General features: G+C 32.8%; 1 protein-coding gene across 2 annotated transcripts in view; it reads right to left on the reverse strand.

Moving 5' to 3' along the window:
* Window positions 1-1,912: 1,912 nt before the first annotated feature.
* Rab26 (RAS oncogene family member Rab26) overlaps window positions 1,913-27,984 on the reverse strand; it is a 71,721-nt gene continuing 45,649 nt past the window's right edge. The window contains exons 1-5 of one of the 2 annotated variants that reach the window (XM_089699051.1): window positions 7,233-7,543; window positions 6,901-7,011; window positions 5,963-6,071; window positions 4,877-4,987; window positions 1,913-4,236 (exon numbers count right to left, since the gene is read on the reverse strand). In XM_089699051.1, the coding sequence (XP_089555177.1) occupies window positions 3,995-4,236; window positions 4,877-4,987; window positions 5,963-6,071; window positions 6,901-7,011; window positions 7,233-7,448 (789 nt within the window). In that variant the 5' untranslated portion in view covers window positions 7,449-7,543 and the 3' untranslated portion in view covers window positions 1,913-3,994. Of the gene's footprint in view, window positions 4,237-4,876; window positions 4,988-5,962; window positions 6,072-6,900; window positions 7,012-7,232; window positions 7,544-27,984 lie in introns of those variants that run through there. The other variant, XM_089699054.1, reaches the window with a different exon arrangement.

The following is a 27,984-nucleotide window of genomic DNA, read 5'->3' on the forward strand; positions in this document are numbered from 1 at the left end:
CATTTAAATTGTAGTTGAAATATATCGAAACGAAATGTTAATAATATAAGCTATATATAGCTAACATAAAGCATAGTGTTACGTAACTGTGAAAAATTTGAACACCAAACATAGGTAGTTAATTAATATTCAGTATTATAAAACGTATATTGTCGTGTTTCATAAATGACTAAAAATGATTATAGTCTGGTAAGTGCTTAAAGTTTTTTAGTTTATGATAAATAATTTAAAGGTTCAAAATTTCAAAATTCTCCCCTAAGATTTGTATTGAGACATAAGAAACTGGTTCCAATAGAAAATAGTGCCTTATTATAATATACTCCCCTGTTTTGAAGGGTAAGATAATACTGATAATAAATTATCGTCTTTTTCATTGCAACAATAAAATTTTACAAAATATGCTTATAATATAAAATGTTTATATCCCCTGACAGTAACCTTCCCCCACTTTCAACACAACGAAGTTGTAGTGGCGCCAAATTTGAAATAGAAGGAAGTTGACAGTTACATTTATGAAGCGGGATTTTTAAAAAGCTACATAGCTATTCCATTTTCTTTTGGATAATTATTACGTATGCATATATTATTATTTACTATTATAATATTACTAGCGGTCCGCCCCGGCTTCGCCCGTGGTACATATGAAAAATAGATGTTGGCCGATTCTCAGACTTACCCGATATGCACAGAAAATTTCATGAGAATCGGTCCACCCGTTTCGGAGGAGTATGCAGACTAACATTGTGACACGAGAATTTTATATATAAGATATAACAGACTGTCTGATAATTTTAATTATCCATTTATGATAAGCTAAAATACAATTATTGCTTTCTAAAAGTAAGTAGGTATATTCGAGTCAATGGTGTCATAATAGACTGGGGTAGAAGCCTTTGAAAATAATGAAAAGATAAAAAAAATCGCAGTCGGATGAAACCCATTAGAAAAGGAGGGGAATATGATAAAAATGTAAGGAAAAATAAATTACGGTCAATCCGAGTTCGGGAAGCGGGAGGGGGGTGATAATGAGCTTTTACTAAATCAGGCACACTTCTTGAACTCTATATCTTCTCTTGTATCGGCTTTTCGGTAATATTTCAAAAGAAAAATAATTATCTGTTCTAAGTTTAATATTTAACAGCATATTCAAAAGCAAAATGATGTCGATAAAAACATTTCAGGTAGTTCGAGAAGTGTGCCTGATTTAGTAAAAGCTAATTTTCAGACTGTTTGTATGCATTTCCTGAGAACATTTACTATGGTGGTGTTTATTTTTTTTACACCATATGAAAGTAGAGATTTCAATGAATAAAAGGCACCCCAAGTTTTTGAAAAAAGCTGATATTTTGACGGGTGACTTTTCGATTGAAAATTAGGTTGTTTTTTTGGTATTAATTCAAAATAAGGCGAAAAAATAAATATTTTCAATCAAATAAATTACAGTATATTTGGGACATAATAAAGTAAGTTTCCACCAAATTTCGTAGAAAAAAAATAAATTTTGAAGTAGATAGAAATAAAAGACCAAAAACTTGGTTTTTTGAATTTTTCACCTAAATTTTTAGGTTATGTGAAAAAATTGTGAATACAAAAGTTGTAGAACTTTTAATTACCTACAACTTTGCCATTGAACTTTTTTCTATAGGACTTGTAGTTTAGTCGGAAATCGAGAGAAACCATTTTTTTCTCTTAAAAGCTCCCCCCTCCCGCTTCCCGAACTCGGATTGACCGTAATTTATTTTTCCTTACATTTTTATCATATTCCCCTCCTTTTCTAATGGGTTTCATCCGACTGCGATTTTTTTTTGTTTCAAAAATTATCTTCTCTAGTCTATCGTAACTTCGTTTTTTTTGTGTCATCAAGGATTTTAAAAAGGAAATTAATAAAACAAAATTAAAATAAGTAGGTATTCAATTCTTTATTTGCGCAAGCATGCCACAACATTTATTACAAATATTATTTATGTTACATATACTTACATAATATTATGTAGGTACGGGTATCTTAGTTACCTAGGTATAGTAGTATATTCTAACATTAAAATTTTTTAACAATAAATCATACGAGCCTGAACCTTACTACAATTTTCAAAACTACCTATTTAGGAAATATTACAGCAGTAAGTATATATAACTATATTTTCCTCATCAATTATTAGTATAATATTACTTAATATTTTACAATATAATATTTATGTTTAAACTTTAAAGGTATTTGTGTAGCGCTCAATTTACATGTTTTTTTTTAATATAGAAAAATCGCAATAGATAGGTATTGTGTAAAGAAGTAAATGCTACAGATCTAACAGAAATAAAAGGTATGTAGTTGAATGTGAATTATCACAGCAAAACATCACAATTTTTTAATTGTTTAGACATATTTATAAAAATAGCATATTGAATTAAAACAAATTGTCTAAAAACAAAGATTTATAAAAAAAATTGGTAAGCAGTGTGGTAAGTAGATAGTATAAAAAATGTAAAGTAACATAATTAAAGCATAGAATAAATAATAATATGATACCTAAGTCATACAGATAATTAAGAAGTAAAAATATATAGATATTCATCCTTTTGGTTATAATCAAATAAAACTGTAATATTAACTGGTAAACTATAATAAATAACATAGTAATATAGTAATATCTAAATCAATGACAGCAAAATAAATTACATACTCGATAAATAATTATATTATAGTTCTGACTAGTTCAGATATATGTAAGTAGTAAGTACCTACCATAGCTAACATTATATGTAATACTTATATTTTTTACAAATACTTGATTATAGATACTTTATTATAGTTATATAATAATTTTGAAATAAGTTGGTATTTCGCAATCTGAAATATATTTTCTTTCTAAATAAGTGCATATATTATATCTAGGTATATCGATATGTTAATATCAATTACTTAATTATTAGGTTTTTATTATACTAGCTTCCGCCCGCGGCTTCGCCCGCGTGGTGTGTTGATAAAAGGTAGCCTATGTTCTTTCTCAGGGTCTAAAAGGTTTTCTATGCCAAATTACATCAAAATCGGGCGGGAAAGCGTAACAGACGGACAGACAGAGTTACTTTCGCATTTATAATATTAATATTAGTAGGGACTAGGAGGGATTATCTTAAACCCGCTCTTCTACATATTAATTTTATGAATGGATGTAAATTGTAGGTAGTAATAAGAATGTGAAATTTACAACATCAATAAAAATATTAGTCCTCCTGTTTTGTTATTTATGAGGGTGATGATTATTATTGGCAATTTTGCTAAAGGAGTGATGACGTATGTAATTTATAGTTACTTATGTTTATTTCTATTTTATATCACGAACCTAATAGTAGGTATATCTCACCTTTATTTCAAAATGCTACAATATGCCTTTTTAAACCCATTACACACATATTAAATATTATCCAAATGTAGGTATGTAGGTACTTAAGTGATTTTTAAATATTATGTTTAGAATGCTTTAGTACCTTAATTCTCATTTAAAAACCTTAATCAATAGTTTTGTAGAATCCCACTCTCATTACAATAACATAATATTATTTATATGAATACAAAGCTAAGAATGTGTGTTACAGTTACAGCTAAAATAACATTATTTTGTGCACTTATTTTTATGTGCATCTGTGTAAATAATACCAATGCATAATAAGTAGTAAGTACATGTACTTCCCATTTATTAAAAAATAATAATTTTGTAGAATCATCATCAAAATGAACCATTTTTTGTAAATAACATGATTTTATTTGGTATCATACAAAAAAAAAATGCGTCATTGACTCAGATACTCATTAGGAAAATAAAGAATTTGAATGTCTTGAAAACTGTAATAATACTATAATGTACAAACAATGTTTTAATAAAGTGTACAAAGTGCAAGCCCAAGCTTTATACATTTCTGAAACATCCAAATACAAACTGTACAAGACACAGAGACCGTCCATTCTATTGGTCCACGGATCCGTTCGAATTTGGCGCGCTTACGAGCATGGCGGGCAGGAAGAGCGTTGTTCTTGTGACGGCTGCGCGCGCACCGCCAGCCGCGCGGGGTCCGCGGGGTTCGCTTTCGCGACGAGAGCGCGTGCAACGTGGGCAAATGCCGCCTCCACATTCAGGCCGGTTTTCGCAGATGTCTCCATGAACGCGACTTGGTACTCTCTAGCCAAGCGTTGCCCTTCCTCCCGCCTCACCGCCCGCTCTAAGCCGCTGTCCGACTTGTTTCCTGGAAGGAGATGCCGCTCCACATTACTGTAGTCTGTACGACGTCAATAAAACTAGAACGTTAAAACAAGCATGTTCTTTTATGAGATCCTACTATACAGTATTATGACACAGATAGGGTATCTATGCCGCGTTGATGTATGATTATGATGATGTTTAAACTATAAAGAGCTTTCATTTCTTAAACTCACATGAGAGTATCGACCTGTGGTATGGACTAACAAATTCAGGTACGTATTTGCCTGTTAGAACAAAAGTTTTTTTCAAGATATTTTTCAAGCTTTGCAAAAGAAAGCATTTCTTTTTTACCCATAGAAGATACTTTTTTACCCATGATAATAATTTACGCATATAAGTAGGTACTCAAAATATCAGAAGGAGAAAAATATAGGCATTGTAAGAGTAGAGCCTAGCTAATATAAATGGGTCACCCAATCGCAGACTGTCGGCCGGAGATTGATTCACAAGCGGACTCGAAACCGTCACTTTTTGTCATAAAAAGGGAATGTACAATGAAAATAATAATAATGGTCTTCTACTCTATAGATGCGTGCAACCATCAAGTAGTGATTAATAATTATTTGTATAATAAAATGGGTAGGTATATTTCATAGAAACTGTCGTATGAGTATTGAGCTCACCAAGAAGCATTATAACTACATCATCTTGCGCATACTCCCGGATCTCGCCGAGCCACGCTCGAATGTTGTCGAAGCTCGTTTTGTTCGTCACATCGTATAGAAGGAGCAGTGCTGAAACATATTGAGTATTATACCTACGGTTGTACACTGTAGTCTCTGTAAAACTAGACAATTTGGTTTATAGCATGTTCAAAGTTGTAAATTACATAATCATATTGTGGATAAAGTTAAATAAATATTAAATAAAGTTATAATAATATGTAGGTAGTTTGATATTAATTATTAATTGATTGAAACAGAAAATTCATGGTAGGTAATATCAATACTACAGTGGTCAGTGGTAGGTAGGCCTAATATTGTCTGTATTAGGATTCATCTACCTTCTACAGTAATATAATGCTTAAAAGCTTTCTCGTCCAGCTCTAAAAAAATATGGTTGGTTAAAAAGCTAAAGAATTTTATAGAAATGATTCTCAATATTTCTGTGCTTCGAACCTACATTATCAGACAAATTATTGCGATAATTTCGTTAATTTCCGACACTGCGCCTACTCTCGTATTTACTAGATACATAAATACTTCTAAAAGAGCATCAATATTGAATTAAAAGGAAAATCTCAAAATGTCTGTAAAATTTGTTAATTTCCAAGAAATAAGCGTGATTCATTGGGTCTGCCTGATGGGTTTTTTACACTTAGGACAATAATATACCAAGAAAATATTATATAAGTACATAATTGAATATTGCCTAGCAAGGAGAATATAGACTACAAAATAAATATGAAACCTAATTCTAAAACAATAGCTACATAAATAATAGCCGTATACTCTACTCTTTGAATAATAGTGGAGTAATAAATAATGAACTGAGTAATGAACCAATTATTATTATTATCACAGATAACACAAAATGACAGTAGTTGCTGCCAACATAACAACAAGCCAATAGCAATAGCCCTTATAGTTTAACATACGGCACCAAAAGATGGCGTTGTATGACTTTCATGTTAATAGATTAAAATTACTTTTTATTTAATTAGAACATTAAAAAACACATAAATTTTATTTTAATTTAAATTTAATTACCATGAGCATCTCTGTAGTAAGCATGTGTGACGCTACGGAAGCGCTCTTGTCCAGCCGTGTCCCATATCTGAAGCTTCACTTTTATACCGTCTACAGTAACTACCTTATTCTGAAATAGATGGCGTTAGTAGTATATTATGTGAGATGATTTTAGTGAAAACCTATTTACACTGTTATTAGGAAATAATATTGTAATACTGTGCTGTTATCGTCAATATAGGCCTAATTCAATGTGTATTGTTTGAAAGTATGTTATCATATTATTATTGCATGCACAAATTAAGTATATTTTATAGTAATTATTACAATTTTTAGAAGAAAATACTTTACCATTAGAGACTTACGAGTATACAATTAATGTACCTATTTATTTTACTACTCTATTTATTTTAATATACCTAATACATAGGTACATTGTCACAGTTCTAATGTTAAATATTTTTATTCCCATTTTAATGAAACACCTAGAAAGTATGATTATAATATAATTTACAAAAAACTACTCCGACTATTAATAAATAATAGCACAGTTCAGAAAAATAGAAACAGAAAAAAATTAAATGCCTCGACCCTCGCAACTTTCCAATAACCATCAGGCAAATACCATAAATCAAACAGACAAAAAAACAACGGTGCTTTGGTGCAATAAATCACTCAGCCGAAGAGTCGATTCAATCACAGCTGTCAAGCTAACGGGGCGGGAACAGAAAAAGCGCGCCAAACTTTAACACCAATAGCGGAGCAGCGAACCGGCCACGTATCCCCGTGACTGGTCCATTTGAACTTGGAACCCTTGCTAACGATGTTATTAATAAATAATAAAGCGAATGCTAATTAACGACCAGCCAGTTAAAATGGCTGCAATATAAACTCTTTGGTAAAACACGGTAGTATGTTAAGGCAATGTAATAGGAAATTGCTATTGCGGTTGCGTGTACCCGGAAGTCAATGCCAACGGTGGAAATGTAGTTGCCGGCGAGAAACGTGCCATCCCGGAAGCGGACGAGCATACATGTTTTACCCACGCCGCTATCGCCGAGCAGCATAACCTGAAATAAAAACGCCAAAAATTTAAAGCACGATATCCAATATTTAAAAGTAGGTATCTATTATAAAAATATTCTTATATTACTCCATTGAGTTACTAATTACTATGTATTACGTACTACATAGTAACTCAATGTACTTATTACTCTTTTTTATTTAATTTTGGAAAAAAATGTTGTAAATATCTTATTATTGGTCTGATAGGTGAAAAATTCTTACTAACCTTTCCGAAAACGTCGTATTTATCATCTTGTTTCCCATATTTATCCCATTGCTCACTCGGCGATGGCGGATCACTATGTGGCATCATGGTTACTTCTTCAGATTTCTCGTCGTCGTCTCTGGCTTCTGGAAGGTTCCTCGCCCACGTAGGTCTCACTCGACCAACGACAACACGCTTCTCCATTTGTCTATTGTCCATTGCTTTTGGATTCCACATGTTCTTTATTTGAATTTCGCGGTTAAAAGTCTTTCAACATTGTGCACTTTAACGTTTTAATTAATAAAACTTTATAAACGTTCGGGAGTTCATTGTTTGGATACGCTGGCTGAATTGGAAGGTGGTTGGTAAATTTGCTTTTCAGTTTTAATTAAGTAATTAGCTAATTTATGAGTTTCTTAATACTAAGTTAATATAGACAGTCGCGTTCATATTTAATTGCAATTGCTATTGGAACATTGTATACATTCAATATTTGCTTTTATTTACAAATCTATATAGATAAATAGATAAGCTAATGAACCTTCATTTTGTGAAACGTATCTAATAGATACCTACAGCTAAGTCTTTACATCAAAAATAAAGTATCTTCTACTTTTTATATGTTTGCATTTTATTTCACAACGTGACAATGCGATTCATTGAATATCTATTTTAATTTTAACATGAAAGGATATTTTTAGCTCGTTAAAATTGCATTTAAAATGCGTGGGGCGTACTTAATGTTTTTGCTCTTTAACATATTATTATTTATATATGATGCATGTGAGAGTTAAAGAGACTAATTAACTGGTAATAGCTTTGACCTTTACTTTTATAAATCAGGTTTAAATTAAGCTCTGTAAAGTGATTTATTTTGGGAGACGCAGTTCGTTTATGCACCGAAATAATTGTACCTATAGCATTGAGGTATTATTATTTATTACTACGTATAGAGAGGACACCACGAACAAAATCCGTGCGACAAGCGCGGCGGCGCGGGGCGGCTAGTGAGTCCATACACTTTGTAGATATTCTGCCACTTATTACTTATCAATTAAAACCAATTAATGTAACAAAAATAAATTGGTTTGAGACGATTGACTGTAACTTGTGTTACAAATAGTGTAGTAGCGATGTCCTCTCTAGTACGTAGTAGGTACATAATATAGTAACTCAATGACCTAAAGGATATATTTATTTTAATATACGAAATTAAACGAAATACCTAGTCTCTACCAATTCCTAGGTACCTATGTATATGAATTTGTATAAACTAGTCTATACATAATAATATTATCTACTCGTATTATAATACTAATGTATTATAATAATATGTAGGTACCTACTTATTTTTACTTTTGTCTATTTTAATTGATGTCTATTTACCGCCACAGATCGTAAAATATAAAAGAAAAGTTTGAATCAATTTCAGTTTTCACATACGATAAAACAATTTTATAAAATGAATATTACACATGTTGTATATTCAATATAAATATTGCATATTGCAAAATGTTGCATCCGTTATCAGAAGAGGCATATCTGACAAAGAAAATGGTAAGTAGTGAAATGTATTCAAATTTAACATTTTAATTACTATAGTAGGAGTAGTTAAACAGTATACTAACAGTGAGAAAACAAGTTGTTACAGCTTGTTTACACAAGGCTCATAGTAAACCCTAGGCGTAATTAACAGCTAGATTTCATTACTACCACTATAATTATTAAGCTTTTAGACGGGTTGTCACAGATAACGTTAACAATTAATTAAAATATTATTTCATGACATCGTTACTTTTCAGTATTGAAATTTAAGCATTAAAATTTTAATGGCATTTTACATGACGGACTGACAACCCTACGAAGGGTCTTTCCGGCCCGTCACGACCCTTATCAAGGGTGAGGGTGACAAGAACAAATACGATAGGTATCTATTAAGTACGAGTTTGATTTTATCGCAAATTAATCGTTACATTTTCAGCGGTTTCATATTTTGAGGTTAGACATCTCATCAGCGGCATGTTTTTAATAGACTTGGTAAGCTTTACTCTCAGTATATGAAGCTTTGTATGATCCTATTACATAGCAACTGCTAAGCTCTTGACATGATAGTGTGAGATTAATCTCTTCACATTGTTCTAAAGTAGGTACTTACCTGAGATAAGTATTGAGATTAATGCTGATAGTGATTATGTTGTTAACATACGCTTATATAGTAAATAAATACATATAACGTATATGTATTTATTTACGGGTTTGTCCAAAGCAATAGGAAGAGGGGAGGTTTAATTTTTAGGGTTCCGTAGCCAAAATGGCAAAAACGGAACCCTTATAGTTTCGTCATGTCCGTCTGTCCGTCTGTCCGTCTGTCCGTCTGTCACAGCCGATTTACTCGGAAACTATAAGTACTACAGTGATGAAATTTGATGGGAATATGTGTTGTATGAACCGCTACAAAAATATGACACTAAATAGTAAAAAAAAGAATTGGGGGTGGGGCCCCCCATACATGTAACTGAGGGATGAAATTTTTTTTTTCGATGTACATACCCGTGTGGGGTATCAATGGAAAGGTCTTTTAAAATGATATAAAGTTTTCTAAAAAACATTTTTCTTAAAGTGAACGGTTTTTGAGATATCAGCTCTCAAAGTCGTAAAAAGTATGTCCCCCCCCCTCTATTTTTATAACTACGGGGTATAAAATTCTAAAAAAAATAGAGGTGATGCATGCTAATTAACTCTTTCAACGATTTTTGGTTTGATCAAAGTATCTCTTATAGTTTTTGAGATAGGTTGATTTAACTGTAATTTATTATATTTGCTGCTACGGAACCCTTTGTGCGCGAGCCCGACTCGCACTTGGCCGGTTTTATTTTGTTTCTTACCATTTATCGATCGAGTTTAAAAATTCTTTTAAAATATAAAACATCACAACTTGTACAAATCGTGCTATTTCTATTATATTTTTTATTGCTTACATCTTTGAATTTAAATAAAGTGGGTTCCCAAATGCATTGATAAGCGTGTCTAAGCGCAATTCTTAAGAATCTCCATTTCAAATCTAAAAATAATTTCAAGTAACATCAGCAACAGATCATTATATTTTATCAGCTTTGACAGGAAATACCTTTAAAACTCATTTTTGCTTTTAACGCAGTACCCACCGTCTCTCGGGTTATCCAGTAAGAGTATTTTCCAAGATTTTAATAATAGATTTTCCTTCCGTACAAATATTTATCAACACTCTAAAAGGTATCCGCAATTCGGAATAAGTCCGTTAATTGCTTTCTCGCTAGCCTCATGAAACTCGATAACTCCGATTATTGAAACCTCTGTTTTTTCAATTTTAATTAAACCCGGTTTTACCAACGTATATGGGTTTCATTGTAAAATATGTTGCTTTTAAAATGTGCCTGAGTATTATAACGAAATAGCTTCTGCCCGCGGCTTCGCTCGTGTGGTGTTTTACTGTTTTGATAAAAGGTAGCCTATGTTCTTTGTCAGGGTCTAAAGATTGTCTGTGCCAAATTTCATCAAAGTTGATTGAGAGGTTTAAGCGGTAAAGCGTGACAGACAGACAGACAGACAGAGTTACTTTCGCATTTATAATATTAGTAGGGATTACGAGTTCTAAAAAAACAACAAACAAAAAATGTAGGTAGGTATTCTTATGATTATTTTGAGAAACCCGAAACGTTTGAAGTAAAAAACATTAAAAAATAAAATGCAACGTCCATTCCGAAAATGTAAGTTCATAATAATTATTATATTACTAGCGTAGAAAATTCAGTGTGCATTATGTAAATTTGGCCAATTTAATAAAGTTGCTACATGAGAACCTTTCTAGCGTAGCAGTGATAATGTGACAAAGGTTTGACCGCCTGTCATTAGCCAACCCGGCTTACAAAAAGGGAATATTTTTGGTGAAATTGGTTGCCGATGAGATTGATTTCCTGGTTCTATTATAGGATTTGTAAATATAAAAAGAGCGTGTGTGTCTAGCACACGTATCAGACATGAACTTCTTTGGCAAGATTAAAAGATACCAAAATCGTCTCCTTACTTCATGACGTGTCGGCATTGCTATGACGCGACCTTGAAATTTTACTCTCAACGCGCCTAAAGAAGTTTCATTTCAAAAAAATCATAATCTTTTAATAGTAAAAAGTTATAACACAACATAAATTTATCTCAAAAGTCATACGAAAGCGATCTGCAGCCGCGAGCCAAAGATAAAAATTAGCTTATGATCGAATAAGTTTTCTCATTATCAGTATTCAGTATTTTTATTTCCTTTGAAATAGCGCTTCTTTGATATTTAAGAAATTGTGACATAGTATTCAAAATAACATTAAGCTTAGTTTATATTTAGATAGATATAGGACAGTAAGTTTGACAACAAACGAATGACGACGTAATTATTCTAATTGTTTTTTTAGATTATGTATAATTTAGGTATAATTACAACTTATTATAATATATCGCCAAAAAACTATTTTAAAAGTGCTGCATTGCTGATCCAGGAGTAATCTGACTATCGCATTTTACGAAAAAAATACAATGCTAAAAAATTAAAAATCAACCCTTTTCCGAAAAAAATTAAAAATATGATACATTCAAAAACTATTAAATGACAGCAAATTTACGGTGGAACCCTAAAAATGAACATCTGAATCACAGAAATATATCGAGATGGAAGGAAAGAGTGTATGTACCTACTACCTCGCGTGGCGAAAAGACGATTAATCATCGTCTTTGCTCGCCTCGATGCTCAGTCTGTTCACGACCTCTCTCCGTGTGTGACGTACTAATGCAAACAGAAAATGGCCCCGTGCTCGATAATTAACTGTGCAAATACCACCAAAAAAGTTGAAGGTGTCAATGAAAATATTTCCTTTCACGGATAAGAACTTTTTGCCCTAAAATATCTGTTATTACTTATAAAACAATTTATTTTTGTGCTCCGTAATAATTTAATGTAAACGGCAATGGAATGATGCTACTTTTCCATTACGGCTTTAATTTTACACGCCAGACTGGACATGCATTGAAAACCAGCAATGAAAATAAAACATTCCAAACTGTCGAAACGCGGTAAAGGTTGATTTCTCATTTTTCTGTCAAAAGTAAGCATATAGAGTTGTACGCCACGATTTTCAATGCCGATTTCTTAGTCGATTCAAATCGATACCTATTGAAAACAGAAAAATGATAATTATTTTTTAATCCTATAATATTATTGTTAAGTATATCGATGGTTTAAAATATATTTTAGCGTATGTATTATTATTATATATTATTTGTATCAGTTTTCCGAAAGATTCTCTTGTGAAAAATAAATGGATGGAAGCAAAAACTGGTTTCCTACGAAACATAGTCTGATTTGTTCCATACATTTTCACGATACATTTTCGTTTACTGGCCTATCAAAGTTTCGGCGAATAATGTTAAGTGGTTGAGGAGTTCCTTCCGCCTCCATCATTAGCTCAGCACCATGATACTAGAATTTAATATTGTCACCTGACTTGCGCATGTATGCAAAATTCCAGCTCAATAAGTTGAGTAAAACTACTTTAATATTCAATTGCAAGATTTGATCCGAACATACATACATACATTCATATACACATGCATATACATACAGTTTAAGTTAATAAAAAGTTTGTAAAAATGAACATTCATTTTTATTCTCATTCTTCTGTCAAGGTCAAAATCGATTCCCAAATCGATTCCATAAAATGTTTTAACTACCTACTTAGTTTCTATTTATTAGGGGACAACACAGACATGTATCAAGATAGACTAAGCGAGTGTATGTACTTCCCGTGTCCAAACTAAGTTTATGAAACTTACTTGACGCTGGCCTACACTCAGTCCGCGCTTGCAGTTCGCCAAGGAAAGACGTGAAGCTGAATAAAGTAAAATGCCGAATTGCGCCGTTATAAACTGTAGAAACTCCACAGCTGTGAGTGGCCGAGTTAGCAGAGATGTTTCCTTCCACCGGTAGTAATTTTCTAATCAGAATATGCACTATTTATTTTAAAATCAAATAAAGAATATCTGTGAAAAACGATCGTGACAAACACGGATACCAAATCATACGAAATGATTCGGAATACATTGCGGCTTTTACTTGGCACGGTAAAGATCGCGTCGTATGATAACAAGCAATGAATAGCGTCTTCTCATTTTTCTGTTCTCATTTTTCTGTCCAATTTTGTGGTTAATGATGTTCATTTGATGCAACAGTTCTCGATTCTAATCGATTTTATAATCGAACAGAAAAATGATAATTTGAAGGAGCAATTTTTCAGAAAAAAAGGCATAGATTTTTATTGTCATTTAATACGACTTGACCTAGAACTTTTAAGTATTTTAATACAAAGGTACTAAAAATAAATATTATGACATGGACGCCATTAGTTAAAGTGTCATCTTGGGAGTTTTTTAAGAAAACTCCTTATTGCTTAGACTATGTTTGTTTTTTCAGTTTTCCAAGTAACCCGAACATAAAAGGAAAATGGATCGATGCAACGGGACATAAAGATTGATTGATTGACAGTTTCATTACTTTCTTTCGATGGCCTCTCTAGTACGTAGTACATGGTAACTCAATGGGCATATGTAAGAAAAAGCTAAAACACATTAGTTTACTTGTTAGAATATTAAAAGGTTTATAACTTTATTTTATCATCCCTCTGTCTATGGTAATTATCATTTTTCTGTCTTGAATCGATTTAGTAATCGATTACGATTCATTTATTTGACTACCTCTTAGACATAGATCTAGTTTGATCTGATTTCTTTCGATTTACTTCGATGGGATAGGACGATACTAGAATCGCCGCGCGAGTGGCGGCCTAATCGATTTAGCGTAAAATGAAATTAACATCACTAAAAAGCGCTCGTGACGTCATAACGCGTCAAGGTCAGTACAAAAAATATGACACGCTTGGTTTTCATACAGATCGCGGTACTTGCGTTGTCTACTTAAATATACATGTCTGTGGGGGACAATTATTTTGACGTTGTGAACATCACTACAAGACTCGCGTGACGTCAAAGTACCTACGCAAAATGTTACACGCTCGGTTCTCATATAAATCGACGAACTATTTCCTTCTATCTCGATATATTTCTGTGATCTGAATGCACTGTTAGCGTAAAGCGAGGGAGGGGAGAAAATGCTTCAAACAAAATTGCATGCTTCCCTGCTCACCTTAACACGATAGGTATCTACTTAATTAAACAGGAATTATAAAAAAGAAACTTTATTTTGAAAAATTTAATTTTCTTCTTCTCTAAATTAATTGCTCAAACAAATATAGGCACAAAACATAATTTTCAATACATACATAGAAATGGTTTGCCGTTTGACATAAAAATAAAAACATGGCGCCAATTCGCATAACAATAAATATCGGCTGGTCATTAAAATGTAACAAGATCCCAGCGGACTTCTAGAAAATTCGTATTTGGACAATAGCTATTTTCCTTTTGCGACTACAGTTACATCGAAAGTTTTGTTGTCTCAAATAACGGTTTATTTTGAACGTTGATTGTTGGAAATTGAAACTGTCCTAAGCGTTGTTTGTTCATCGTTGTTTCAAAACAAAATTATGTTTTGTTTTGTGAAATTTACATTGGCTGTGATACAAAATTTAACGCTGTTCTTCTATAAACAGTTCAATGTTTATGATAAAATACCTACATTATATTTATGTTGCTCGTAACTGCAATGAAAATGGATGTAAAATAAATACCTACTGTATACTTCATAGTATCATGTTTCCCTACACTATAAAATATTTTATAGAAAAACCCGGTAAAAAAATTAAACGATGGTAAATTATGATAAAATATGATTTATTTCCAAGCGTTGCCGGTTTCAATTAATCCTCTTTCAAAATTTTCCCTTTTGCAGATTATTCAATCCTATACCAATTTCAAATTGTTTACAGATTAAAATTTAAAAAATGAAATCCCACAGATAATAAAGATAACAATTAATTGCTTTCCACAAATAAAACATAAAAACATGAGAAACCCGCATTATCTCCTTTTTTTCTTTCTAAAAGCTGGCAATCTATTTGCAAAGGCCTTACCTATAGCTACATTTCTAATAATATTATGGTCATGCAGGGTTATGGTCGCTCAAGTCTTAACACTCATCATCTTCTTTGCCTTTCTAACATAAAAAAGCTTCAAGAGATACAAACGTTTTGGTTTCCTTTCAATATCCACTGGGAAATGCGCAATGAATCCTGAATTTAAAACTACATAGTTACTTGTCAAGTATTATTGGTAAAGTACGGGATAGCGAAAAAAGAACGGTTGGAATGTAGTCAGTCCGTTTAATATAATCCATACTAATATTATAAATGCGAAAGTAACTCTGTCTGCAGTCTGTCTGTCTGTCTGTTACTCAATCACGCCTAAACTACTGAACCAATTTGCATGAAATTTGGTATGGAGATATTTTGATACACGAGAAAGGACATAGGCTACCTTTTATTGCGAAATATGTACCACGGGCGAAGCCGGGGCGGACCTCTAGTTGTATATATTTTTAATATCTTATATATATAAAAATGAATCGCAAAATGTGTTGGTAAGCGCATAACTCGAGAACGGCTGAACCGATTTCGATAATTCTTTTTTTATTATATTCCTTGAAGGACGAGGATGGTTCTTATGTAGAGAAAACGTAAACATGTACCACGGGCGAAGCCGGGGCGGACCGCTAGTAAGATATAAATTCGGTATAATGACTTCGTTTTCACATAATAATTCAGATTTGTCATTTGTCAAATAAATGTTTTAAAAATTTTATCGCGATATACAACAAATAAGAAAGTCATTTTTTCGATACAGGTATATTCATGTTATATTTACCTACTACTTCGCCCGCGCAGTCTAAAGCTGGGTATCGACTTAGCGCTCCTGGCGCGCGCGCCATGAATGACCGCGCCGAGAGTGCGTTCCGCGGAGCGCGTTCCAAATAATTGAAGTATATCAACTAAGCGCGCCTGGCGCGCGTGGCAACTGTTCCAGTGTTTGACCGTTCATCATGGAAGCTAGTCGTGTACGAGCAGCAGCAGCATTTTTTTCTTTAACTCCGGCACAGGGACTCCCATTTCACTACTGATTTCTCTCCAACCAATAAATCGCTTAGAGAAGATCTCTAAGCGATTTATTATGATACGAAGAAATTTTACTGTTCCACAAAACTTCTTTCGTACCATATAGGTAGCTGAATTAATTTACGGCAACTTTGGTTATCCATAATTATTACTCGGAGCGCAACAAGCACAAAAAATACGACAAACCCGTCTCCATTGGCGCGCGCGCCACGTTTGATGCGCGGTAAAAAACCGACACCCGACGGAACGGACCGCTCCGCGTTCGACCGCTCCAACGAACATTTTGGCGCGCGTTCCAAACTGGTATCCATTTCACGCGGCTGGAGCGCGCGCCAATGTTCGATCTCTTGGAGCGCGTAGTCGATACTCGCCTTAAGAAAAACCCGCATAGTTCCCGTTCCCGTGGGATTTCCGGGATTATATCATTTTCCCGGGATAAAAAGTAGCCTATGTCCTTTCTCGGGTATCAAAATATATCCACACCAAATTTCATGAAAATTGGTTCAGTAGTTTAGGCGTGATTGAGTAACAGACAGACAGACAGAGTTACTTTCGCATTTATAATATTAGTATGGATTACGAAAATATAGGTACCTGTAATAATAATCAGATTGAAAAAAAAACTACAATAAAATATATTCGTCAGGCAGTACGAAAATAAGAGTCATTATTCCGATAATGAGCAATTAAAATTAATTAGGTTCCCAGATACCAGACGCGGAAATATTTTTATTTTTTACAGACCAAATAATATTTAAAACATCATATAAAAAACATTACATACCCAATCTATTTTAAGCTTCAAATTTTATGAATAATTAATATTTGTGAATCTTATTCTATATCTATTTGGGTATCTAGTGACGAAGTAACTATAGCCACAGACTAATAATAATATACTGCTATAGCTATACAAGGAGATATTTTGCAATATTTTGCATGTATCGCAGTATCGATTTCATTTTAATTTTATGTATTAATAAAAAATTAGCTAATAATATAGGATAACATAAAAAAATTGCTAATAATATAACATAACCTGTGCGATAACAAAATAATTATTAAACATAATCTCTTATTCTACGAAAAGAAGAATGTCGCAGAGATGTTACATAGAGATATATGCATCTACCCTCATTAGTTATCATCTCGGCATATTTCTTTGAATTTTATACAATGTAGCTTTTACGGTAATAAGCTATGAGATGCTAAATAATATAGATTTCTTTGAAAAGCTCGTTAGCATTTGCTGCAATGTAAGCGCTGAAGTTTTCAATACAATCCTACTTAATATTATAAATGCGAAAGTTTGTGAGGATGACGTGTGTGTGTGTGTTTGTTACTCTTTCACGCAAATACTACTAAACCGATTACCTACAATGAAATTAAGCACACATATAGAGGGTAACTTGGATTAACACATAAGATAGGTTTTATCCCGGAAATACCACGGGAACGGGAACTGTGCGAGTTTTTCTTTGAAAATGCGGGCGAAGCCGCGGGTGGAAAGCTAGTTATTGATAATTTTAAGTAGGATTATATTTCATTGGAGTTTGATTTTCATATCGCGTGTTTAAATAAATTAATGATTATTTTGTTGTATCAATATTTTTTTTTTATTTTCGTGATACAATTAAACGAAACAACTAGTTTAAATTATGTTGGCCACATCATGAAATGCGACCATTTCGTGAAATGATCAATCATTTCATGAAATGAGCAAATCTACGATATGGCCACGACATATAGGTATACATATATAAATTATATCAGTTCTCCGTTTTAAACTAGCTTTCTATTTTTAAGGTCAAACATTTTCAAGAAGTAGAAGTTGCCTTTTAAAGTTTAAAAACGTAGCTTTGTGGGATAAATATTTAAGAATGTATACGAATGTAAATTTTAAAGTACATAGTACTGTACTTTGTAAGTGCCTGGAGAAAGTTTTCAGAGATTTTAAACTCTCATAGATTCATTATTTGTTCTCCCCTCTCCGTACTAGTCAGTAGATAAAATATTAACGATATCATTACTATGATGCTTTGCTTAATAAAAATGAAAATTTTAACAACGAATGAATCATATCACATATCTTATGTTAAATAAACTCAACCATTAACTTATTACGTAGGCAGGTAATGGAAAGCTTAAGCATATTTAACCAATTCTTTAAACCAAGGCAAACCACAATTATATGTCCAGTTTTATCAAAACACGTCTAGGTATGAGTCAAGTTAAATTTTAGCAAATAGTAATTGCTTCTCAACTTCGTCGCAGGTTGGGACAGGAAACAAAAGACAAACAGCTCTAACAGGGAGACTGCAAACAACTTTGTGATTAGTTCCTCTAGAGGACCTCCTCGGGAATAATTATATAGTTTAAAAAACTAAAACACATTTCAATGATGAAATTATTTTGATCCTTGATCGTGTAAAATTGGAATTAAAGCTGTCTATCTAAAATGATAGGTAGGTAAGATAGGACTAAATACAGATAACATAATATGTGACTGATGTGGTCCTCTCACTATAGTTTTTTTGACCACCTTGTTCGTAGTACAGTGGTTAAAGCGTGAGCGTAGAACCCAGAGGTCCCGGTTAAAAGATTATTCTCAATTCAATAAAACTTCAGTATTGGGTATTCTAAAACCTAAAAATTAATAAGTGGAAACCAGATCACAGAGAATATGCTTTGTTAGATACCTACACTATAGATACATTAATTCTATTCAAACATCGCCTATTAAATTTGCCGCATTGTAACACAAATAAAAAAACTTCGATCAACACTGAACTGAATCATAAAAGCTGGCTCATTAGTTCGCATTCTATATGGAATTCCTTTCAACAGATAATAAATTTCATTTCGTAGTCTAAAAACTCGCAGCGTATCGAATTTCGTTCGCTTCGTAAAAAGATTCAGATTCCCCATAAAGTTTACAAAGGCTATAGCCTATAGGTACCTATATTTTTACTTATATCTAAAGGTATTCATGGCCACTACTTAATTGGCTTTATAGCTTACGCGTTAATTAATAAGATCTTTCTGGAATGTTCCAAATTTTAATTGAGTAACTCCTTAACAAATTACAATGAACAAAATACCGCTGTGTAGGAATTTTGAAAGTTGCAAAGAAAAAGCTCCTCCAAATTGTCTAACGAAGCAAAGTAACGATAAATGTAAATAAAAAAATCATAATCAGATCCCGCGAAGAGTTTATTCAAAATTCTTTTGACCTTTTCGCGAATGTCTAAATTGAGAAGAATGAATTTGGAGATAGTAATTTGCTCTTGGAATTTGTGATAAAGATGAGCAGATTGCGCGAATGTTTCCATTTTATATTACGAAACATATTTACTTTAATAAAAATACTATCACCTACCAAAGATGTATGTTAATATTTCTATCTATTTTGTTATATTCTTGATTTACTTCTAAAAGAAGGAACCTAGCCATATTATGAAGATCCTCTCTAATAGGACTATTTTCTCAACTCGTAAAAAGCTGCATTTGTTTACTCCTCAGTGAGTAAAGGATTACATTACAATGCTTAATGCAATACTCCCGTGTTCAACCCCGGGAGGTCGGAGTGCTGAGAGGACTTGTAACAATATTTCCTGTGAAAGTAGCTTTTATACTATGAGCAATCACGCTGAGATCGCTGGAGGGCTGTAGGTATGTACAATACATCCAAGTTATATTAGAGAATATTTAGATGGGTTGTAAGAAAAAACTAATCAGGTTATAATTGTGTAAATTAACTTAAACAATTCAAGAAAAAAAATTAAAGAAATTCCCAGTTCATTTTCTTATTTTAATACTCGATGTTTTCATCAAAATAATAGTTTAATTTAACCGATCCTTTACCAATTAACATAGAGATTAATTAAATGTACATATTACGATCTTGCTTGTTTTAAGCATCGCTTGGCTGAAGCCATAGTTTATTAATTAATTTACGAAACTTGTAAGCAATTCCATTAAGTAGTCAAAAGCACACGATAAATCACATTACCTCTCACCTACGCTTTATAATTCAGTTATCGATGGATCAATATAACCTTTGCTTGATTTTGTTAATCTTGGACCGGAGACGTGACATTTAAGATAACGATTTTATTAATTACTGCCTGTCTTAAACTGATATTTACATAGTGAGTAATTTATACTTACTCATACGCATTATATTTTTAGCTAGCTGTGTCCCGCGGTTTCACCCGCATTGCTCCGCTCCTGTTAGTTTTAGCGTGATGACATATAGCCTATAGCCTTCCTCGATAAATGGGCTATCTAACACCGAAAGAATTTTTCAAATCGACCCAGTAGTTCCTGAGATTAGCGCGTTCAAACAGACAAACAAACTCTTCAGCTTTATAGCTTTAAGTATAGATGATGTTGAAAGATTTAATTTCACGTTACGTGTTAAGTACCTATATTTAAAATATACTTTGATAGGCTTTAGTTAATAAAATTGTTCCATATCTTATTTTTTTTCTTTCACAAAATAGACAAGGAACACAAATTAATTGAGCAACTTTGTGACAGCTGGCGAGTGGCACCTGATGTTACCTAAACTTAAATGAGAATTTACCTTAGGTTCTTTTATTCTTAGTTTTTTATCCTTTTTTATGAGAGCCAGTTTCACAACTTTTCAATATATTTGACCAGCTTTTCAGTCAGTTAAAATAACAAATAGTGCATGAAAATTTTCGTCAAAAAGTGTATATCAGTGAATCTATCAGCAAGTCAGAAACACTTGTTATAGATCCTGTATCAAATTACTTGTAATTATTATCAATCCTATACAAATTAAACATACGTAGTTAAGTATATTCAAGTAAAACTGTTCAATTTATAAACACATATAACCCATTTCGTTACCATAGGTAAACCTTATTAGCATGAAAGCTGTCACGAACTCAATTTGAAATTGAAGTAAGCATCCGACGAGATGGCAGATCATAGCCCGTAAGGTAGGAATCAAATATTCAAGCCACAATTGCTGGAAATTTTCTACTGTGAATAACGTTTTTTGCATTATTACAGCGCTTATCAATATTAAGTATACGTAAGTAGATTTTTTAGACTAGTACGATTCTAATTCCATGGGTTTTGATGTACAAAATGATAGTAGTAAATAATTATTGGTTAATTTAGATACAATAGCACGCTGAATAATGCTTCGACAATTAAATAATTATGTATTATATAAAATGTCAGTGCTTTGATTATTGATTAATGTTACCTACTGACATCATTCTATTCTGTTATAGGAATTATAAAGATTATTTTCTAAACTTTTACCATAACTCCAAAAACAACTTAATAAAATTATAACTCCCCATATTCTCGTGACACGTGCCACAAAAAGCGAGATCCAAATTCGCAGCACAAATATGAAGGGATCAATTTTAGCTGGCAAAGCGTTTCAAGGAAATCCTTCAAAGGCGCAATTTTTCACAAGTTTTTCATAACTGCTTTGTGTGTCTGCTACCGACTACCGTGGATATGATTGACCTTTGAATGTGCCAAGCGCGATGGATTAAACGTACCTCTATAACTTTCGGTTTGACAAAAGCAGAGCATGTTTTGAAAGAGAAGTTTCGGTACTGCATAGTCGTTATAAACGTAACAAGAAAAACTAGAAAAGTTGTTTGTATATTCCAAATTCATTCATAACAAAGAATAGTTGATACATCGTGTTTCTTTCATAACAGGAAGGTGTCAAGCAAAATTATTTGTATTGAAAAGTGACAAAACTGTTCATTAGATAGTTCCGTCACAGATATTAATATTGTTTATTTTATAATATTTATATGCATATATGTACACAATATGTAGAATGTAGTTGTATTTATAAATTTTTATTTTTATTTTTATTGATAGGAACAGCTATAGATGTAATTTTTTATTAGTATTTATATAAATGAAGGACCTCGGAAATACGCGGGCAGACTGAAAATCAGCGCTGTTCGGGTGTTAGCCCATAGCATGGCTGAGTCTGTTCCGATTGCCTAATATGTGTTTACTTTTTAAGTTAAGATAGTCTTAGTTTTTGTTGGCAATAATCACGATCAGCACCGTCACGTGCATGACGGTGATATGAATCTGAATCACAGACACCATAGAAAATCTATTGTGTCGTGGACCGATCGGGCCGTTCGGGGCTCTATACCGGCTTTGATATGTAATTGATACACTTTAGCAATCTAGTAGAGATCGTATTTCATATCGGATTTCTTTCCTATCCAACGTTCCAAATTTAGCCATAGTATGATACGTTGTAATGGGTATCTTAGGTATCTTATCTTAGGTATCTTAGGTATCTTATCTTAGGCAAAGGGAGACCGGGTACAAAAGTAACGGTGGGTCGAAAGTAACAAATGCTCTCTAGATTTATCCAATGGGCGAACACCGCTTAGCCTCTGTCAGGCGATAGCCGAGAGCATCCTCCTTAATTGTATTAATTCGCCGCGTGCGCCACTCGCTGTTAGGCTGTGTGACAGGACGCTACGTGTTTTCACGAATCAAAAGTAAGATTTTCGACATTTTTTTATTAACCGTTTACGTAGTCTTAAAAGGATGATAGAAATCTGAATGTTTGCATATCCATTCTTGATTAGAGTAATTGTACATTGATCATAATCATTTTTATGTAGCACGTTCCGTTTTAAAGTTTTGTTACACGTCTTGGCAAAAATATAGACGGGTACAAAAGTAACATAGCCCTATGGGTACAAAAGTAACATGTTATTTTTGTCCCATTATGATTATGTATATTTTTATGTGATCTTTACTTCAACAGAATGCCGCGACAACGCATTAGAACTACTGATCGAGGAATTACCAACACGGCTGAAGAGCATTTTGAAAGATGGTGCAACAATTAGAGGCCTTGCAAAAATATAATATTTGCCATGTAACATTATATAGATTTATAAAAAAAATTATAAGCCGTAATACTAGTGCAGCTACCTTGCGTCGATCGAGATTTACTAATAACAAGTAAAGTAATCTACGCGACTATTTAATCGAGTGCTCTGCAGTTTATTTTCAGTTATCTCCATCAACGAACATAATGTGAATATTTTTTTGATAAACTTGCTGAGGTAGGTAAAGGTACCAATTTGAGCCAAAAGATACTTGGAATATGGACGAGACAGGGGTGACCACCGTCCAAAAACCTAGCAAAATTATAGATTAAAAAGGGATTAAACAAGTAGGTGCCATAACCTTAGCAGAGCCTGGAAAATTAATAACTGTTGCTGTTGGCATTAATGCTCTAGGAGAACACATTCCGCTTTTTTCGTATTGCCGAGGGTCCTGTTGGTTGTGCTGGAGCTGGGAATGCTAGTGGATGGATGCGGGATGCAGAATTTTTAATTATAAAAGAATGATTCCCTTAATTAATCTCATGACTTGAACTTCGAATATTCTTTATCGATTGTTTTGTATTATATCTGCAAGTATTATATTTAAAATACAAAAGTTGATATGTGTTATTAATACAAAGTCTTTAAACAAATAATTTGTTGATTTACCATCATAATATTGTATTAATTACCAACCCCTTTGTCTTGTTACTTTCGACCCACGACGTGTTACTTTCGACCTGCTTACGGGGTCGAAAGTAACAACTGACGATTTTTTTTTAAATTTACTTTATGAATATAAAACACTACATAATATAATAAATTGAGGTGCTAGTGTAAAGAATATAAACGAAATTTATATATGGTTATATTAATTTAATGATAACAGTAACACCCAGTCAGAAATCAAGGTACAAGTACAAAGTGTTACTTTTGTACCCGGTCTCCCCAACTTTAATACACAAAAAGTTACGTATTGAACAAGTAACAAGCCTTAACAAAGGTGAAGAGTTTACTTTGAAAGTAACGAATTTTATCAGAAACAGAAGTTATCAGCGAGTTTCTATTACACGGTCTCTGATTAAAGCGTTTACTGTGGATTAGTTCACATGAGTTGGTCTGTTCAATACAGGTGTGATATATATTTTTAGTTAGAGGGTGCAGAGACTATGAGTTGCGGCTTTTTATGGACTGTCCCGATTTAAATATAAACCTTTTAAGCTATTGCATAGCTTCTATCGCGGGCCTTGAGCGCGGGGACCGAATCCAGAAATTGCGTAACGAAAAACCTCACGCTCCCCACTCCGACGGGCGCGGAGGTGTGGCTTGAAGGCATAACATACAATAGCTTTACCGCGGCAGTCCCCGAGTGCCACACGTCTATTTTTTTTTTATTTTTTTATGGTGTAGGTATTTAGTCTTACTTTTTAGTATTGTCCCTTAGTGCAACTTAATAATTGCAAAAAATACCAATGAATTTGCTTAGTTATGGTTTCATTGACATAAATTAATAAGTATCTAGTAGGTATGTTAAAATATCATAATAATAGTTTAAAGTTGGAGTTGTACGAATAAATTAGTTTTTTACAACAGGTTTACAATCGATAACTTTTAGTATACCTACAATTCCAACTATAATTTAATGCTATTTTAAAATGCTCAGGTTAACATTTTTATATTAAATGAATCGTTGTAAATATTATTAAATGCTCTACTACGTCCTTTAAAGCATCTCTTTCACCGTTCCACTGGATTAGTTTGCACGAGTCGGTTCAGTGAATTTATGTGTTATTATGTAACACAAAATGTATTTATGTTAAATAAAAGGTATGTTTATAATTTATATATTATATTATTTTATAACTTACAAAGATTGGAGTTGTGAAGCTCTACTTTAATTACGAATGTACGCAATGAAAGGCTTTTTAAAAAATATTTCATTTCAAAGCTTGGAGGTAGGAGTAGCAATATGTCCTGTTATTTTTTTACGTGTAAGCGCGAGTGAGGTTCTTCATCATCCTAAATTTTTGTGTCTTTTCTCTAAAACCATTAACCTTTACATAATGAATAGATAAAATATGCATTGCTTTTTATTTTTTTTTTTGTTATAAGTTCCTATAGGCATAATCTATATACCTAAAAAAATTGCCAAATGTGTTATCACCAAAAAATCGATTACTCGACCAATCCGTCTGATTTTATTTAAAAGTTTTTGCAAACGCAGAAGTAAGATTCTAATTGAGAGAGAGCACGTAAACGGAGTAATAGGACAGAAAGACATCTGCGGGGCGGCTAGTTTTTTATAAGTTATTGCAAAACTAAAATCTAAAGCGTTTGTAAAATCCAACAAATGAAAATCAATTCATCAAATTTTAACAGTTAACACGGGTTGAACGAATTTAAACCACATACTATCTGTTGAAATGGAAATTGGGTCGAATCAATCGGCTCATTGAATGCATGTAAAATTGATTCTGTAGGGTTTGGATTTAGGGGCTCGACACGGTGACAATGTTCATATTTACAAGAATTTATTGTTAAACAAAAAAAACTCTGCGTAGAATATTTATCAAAATAAATAATGTGGTTACTTTAATTCACCTATTAGATATAAAAATTTATAGTTTACATGAATAAATTCTCGCTTTTATTTATTTTTTAACTCGACAGGAAATAATATTCGGCAAAAGTTTACTAGGTACCTACCTGGTTTGTCTTATTAACTTTATAAGTATGTTAATCACAAGCATGTACCTTATTGATTGGCTGCTCAATATAAACTTTACACGACGTTAAAACGTATAATTACCAGAACATTCTCAAATTATGGTCTCCCTTGTGCAGGGGAAGCTTTGTTATCCCCTCACGTTGTAACGAGAACAAAAGGAATCTATTTGTTCCTTGTTTTTACTTCACACAATATATCGTTACCAAGATACATAGTAATTAGAATCAACCGAACTTTCCGGTTGGGTAACTGAATAGGGTTCGAATAACATTTTGGGTAATCGGTTCGTACAAAAGAGCATCTCTCGAATACTATTTCTAGGAGAACATATAGATAAGATTACCTAAAATTAACGTTAAAAGCACAATAACAGCACGAGGCTGTTACGTCATAACTATAATATGTCGGTAGTTAGATTATTATTGTAAAAAACGCGTGTAATTTTCTACATATTCCTATTAGAATCGGCTCATAAGCGGGTTGCAGACCAAGAGCTAAGCTAAGTTAGTTTAGCTTAGCTCGCATAGCTGACGCAGTTTTCCATACTTGTGTGCAGACCGCAAACTATGTGAACTAAGCTATGTGAGCTAACTAAAATTCAGTTCAATGGCGGACGATGATATTATTCCTCTAATGCAAAGAGATTGTCTTTGCAGCAGAATATTTTTCTGAACCGATAGTACCTAAATGATGAAACGATGTTATGACGATACAAAAGTAAATCTGGAAGAAGTCTAATCTTATCTTCTTCTTATATATAAAAATGAATCGCAAAATGTGTTGGTAAGCGCATAACTCGAGAACGGCTGAACCGATTTCGATAATTCTTTTTTTATTATATTCCTTGAAGTACGAGGATGGTTCTTATGTAGAGAAAACGTAAATATTATGTACCACGGGCGAAGCCGGGGCGGACCTCTAGTCTTATATATAAAAATGAATCGCAAAATGTGTTGGTAAGCGCATAACTCGAGAACGGCTGAACCGATTTCGATAATTCTTTTTTTATTATATTCCTTGAAGTACGAGGAGGGTTCTTATGTAGAGAAAACGTAAATATTATGTACCACGGGCGAAGCCGGGGCGGACCGCTAGTGTCTTATATATAAAAATGAATCGCAAAATGTGTTGGTAAGCGCATATCTCGAGAACGGCTGAACCGATTTCGATAATTCTTTTTTTATTATATTCCTTGAAGTACGAGGATGGTTCTTATGTGAGAGAAAACGTAAATATGTACCACGGGCGAAGCCGGGGCGGAACGCTAGTTAAATAAAAAATTTACACTCACCAAATTGCATTACGCATGCAACATTTTCATTTCATATAATTTAATTATTATCAAACTTCAAAGCCTATTTTAAAACCAAGCTATAGAAATATCTCCCTATATTTACGTTGTAAAAACTAAAAACCAAATTTATGAAATATCTCCCTATATTACAATTTTTTTCTTGCAAACGAAGAATTTCATGTTCTCCAAATATTTATGCAAACGTGTTTTTGATATTTTAATGAATTTTCACTTCGTGATATGAAAACACGTTTCCGAAAATCGTATTTGTACAGGTGTATTACGGAATTTCCAGTATATTGAGGGATCAGCAAACATTTGGAGCAAATATTCATCATTGAAACGTAAGAAGCTATTGAATACATCGAAAATGTAATCAGAATATACATAAATACCTACTTCCTAAAATATTGATAATATTATGTTTAATATTATGGAAAAGAAAATTTAAACCTTATTAATTCGATCTAAAAACTACAAAAATTTAAATTCAATGTTCTGGCGGGATCACGGGAGGCCGAGAGGAATCTTCTTAGTCAAATACCATAAAAGTAGGTTCCTAGAGTAAAACACGGGTAAAAATTCTCAGAACTTCATTCTTAAGTTTTAACATTGCCTTTTATAATGTTACATAAAAACATTTTCATTTTTTGCGTTAGGTAGAGCGAATAAACAATTATTATGGTCACCCGATCAAAAGTAATTCCGACTATTTACTTCACTATTTAACTACTGTATT

Source organism: Colias philodice, chromosome 9, assembly GCF_061535455.1.
Source record: "Colias philodice isolate Cphi_HAF_F1 chromosome 9, ilColPhil1 Martin Lab GWU primary, whole genome shotgun sequence".
Lineage (NCBI taxonomy): Eukaryota > Metazoa > Arthropoda > Insecta > Lepidoptera > Pieridae > Colias > Colias philodice.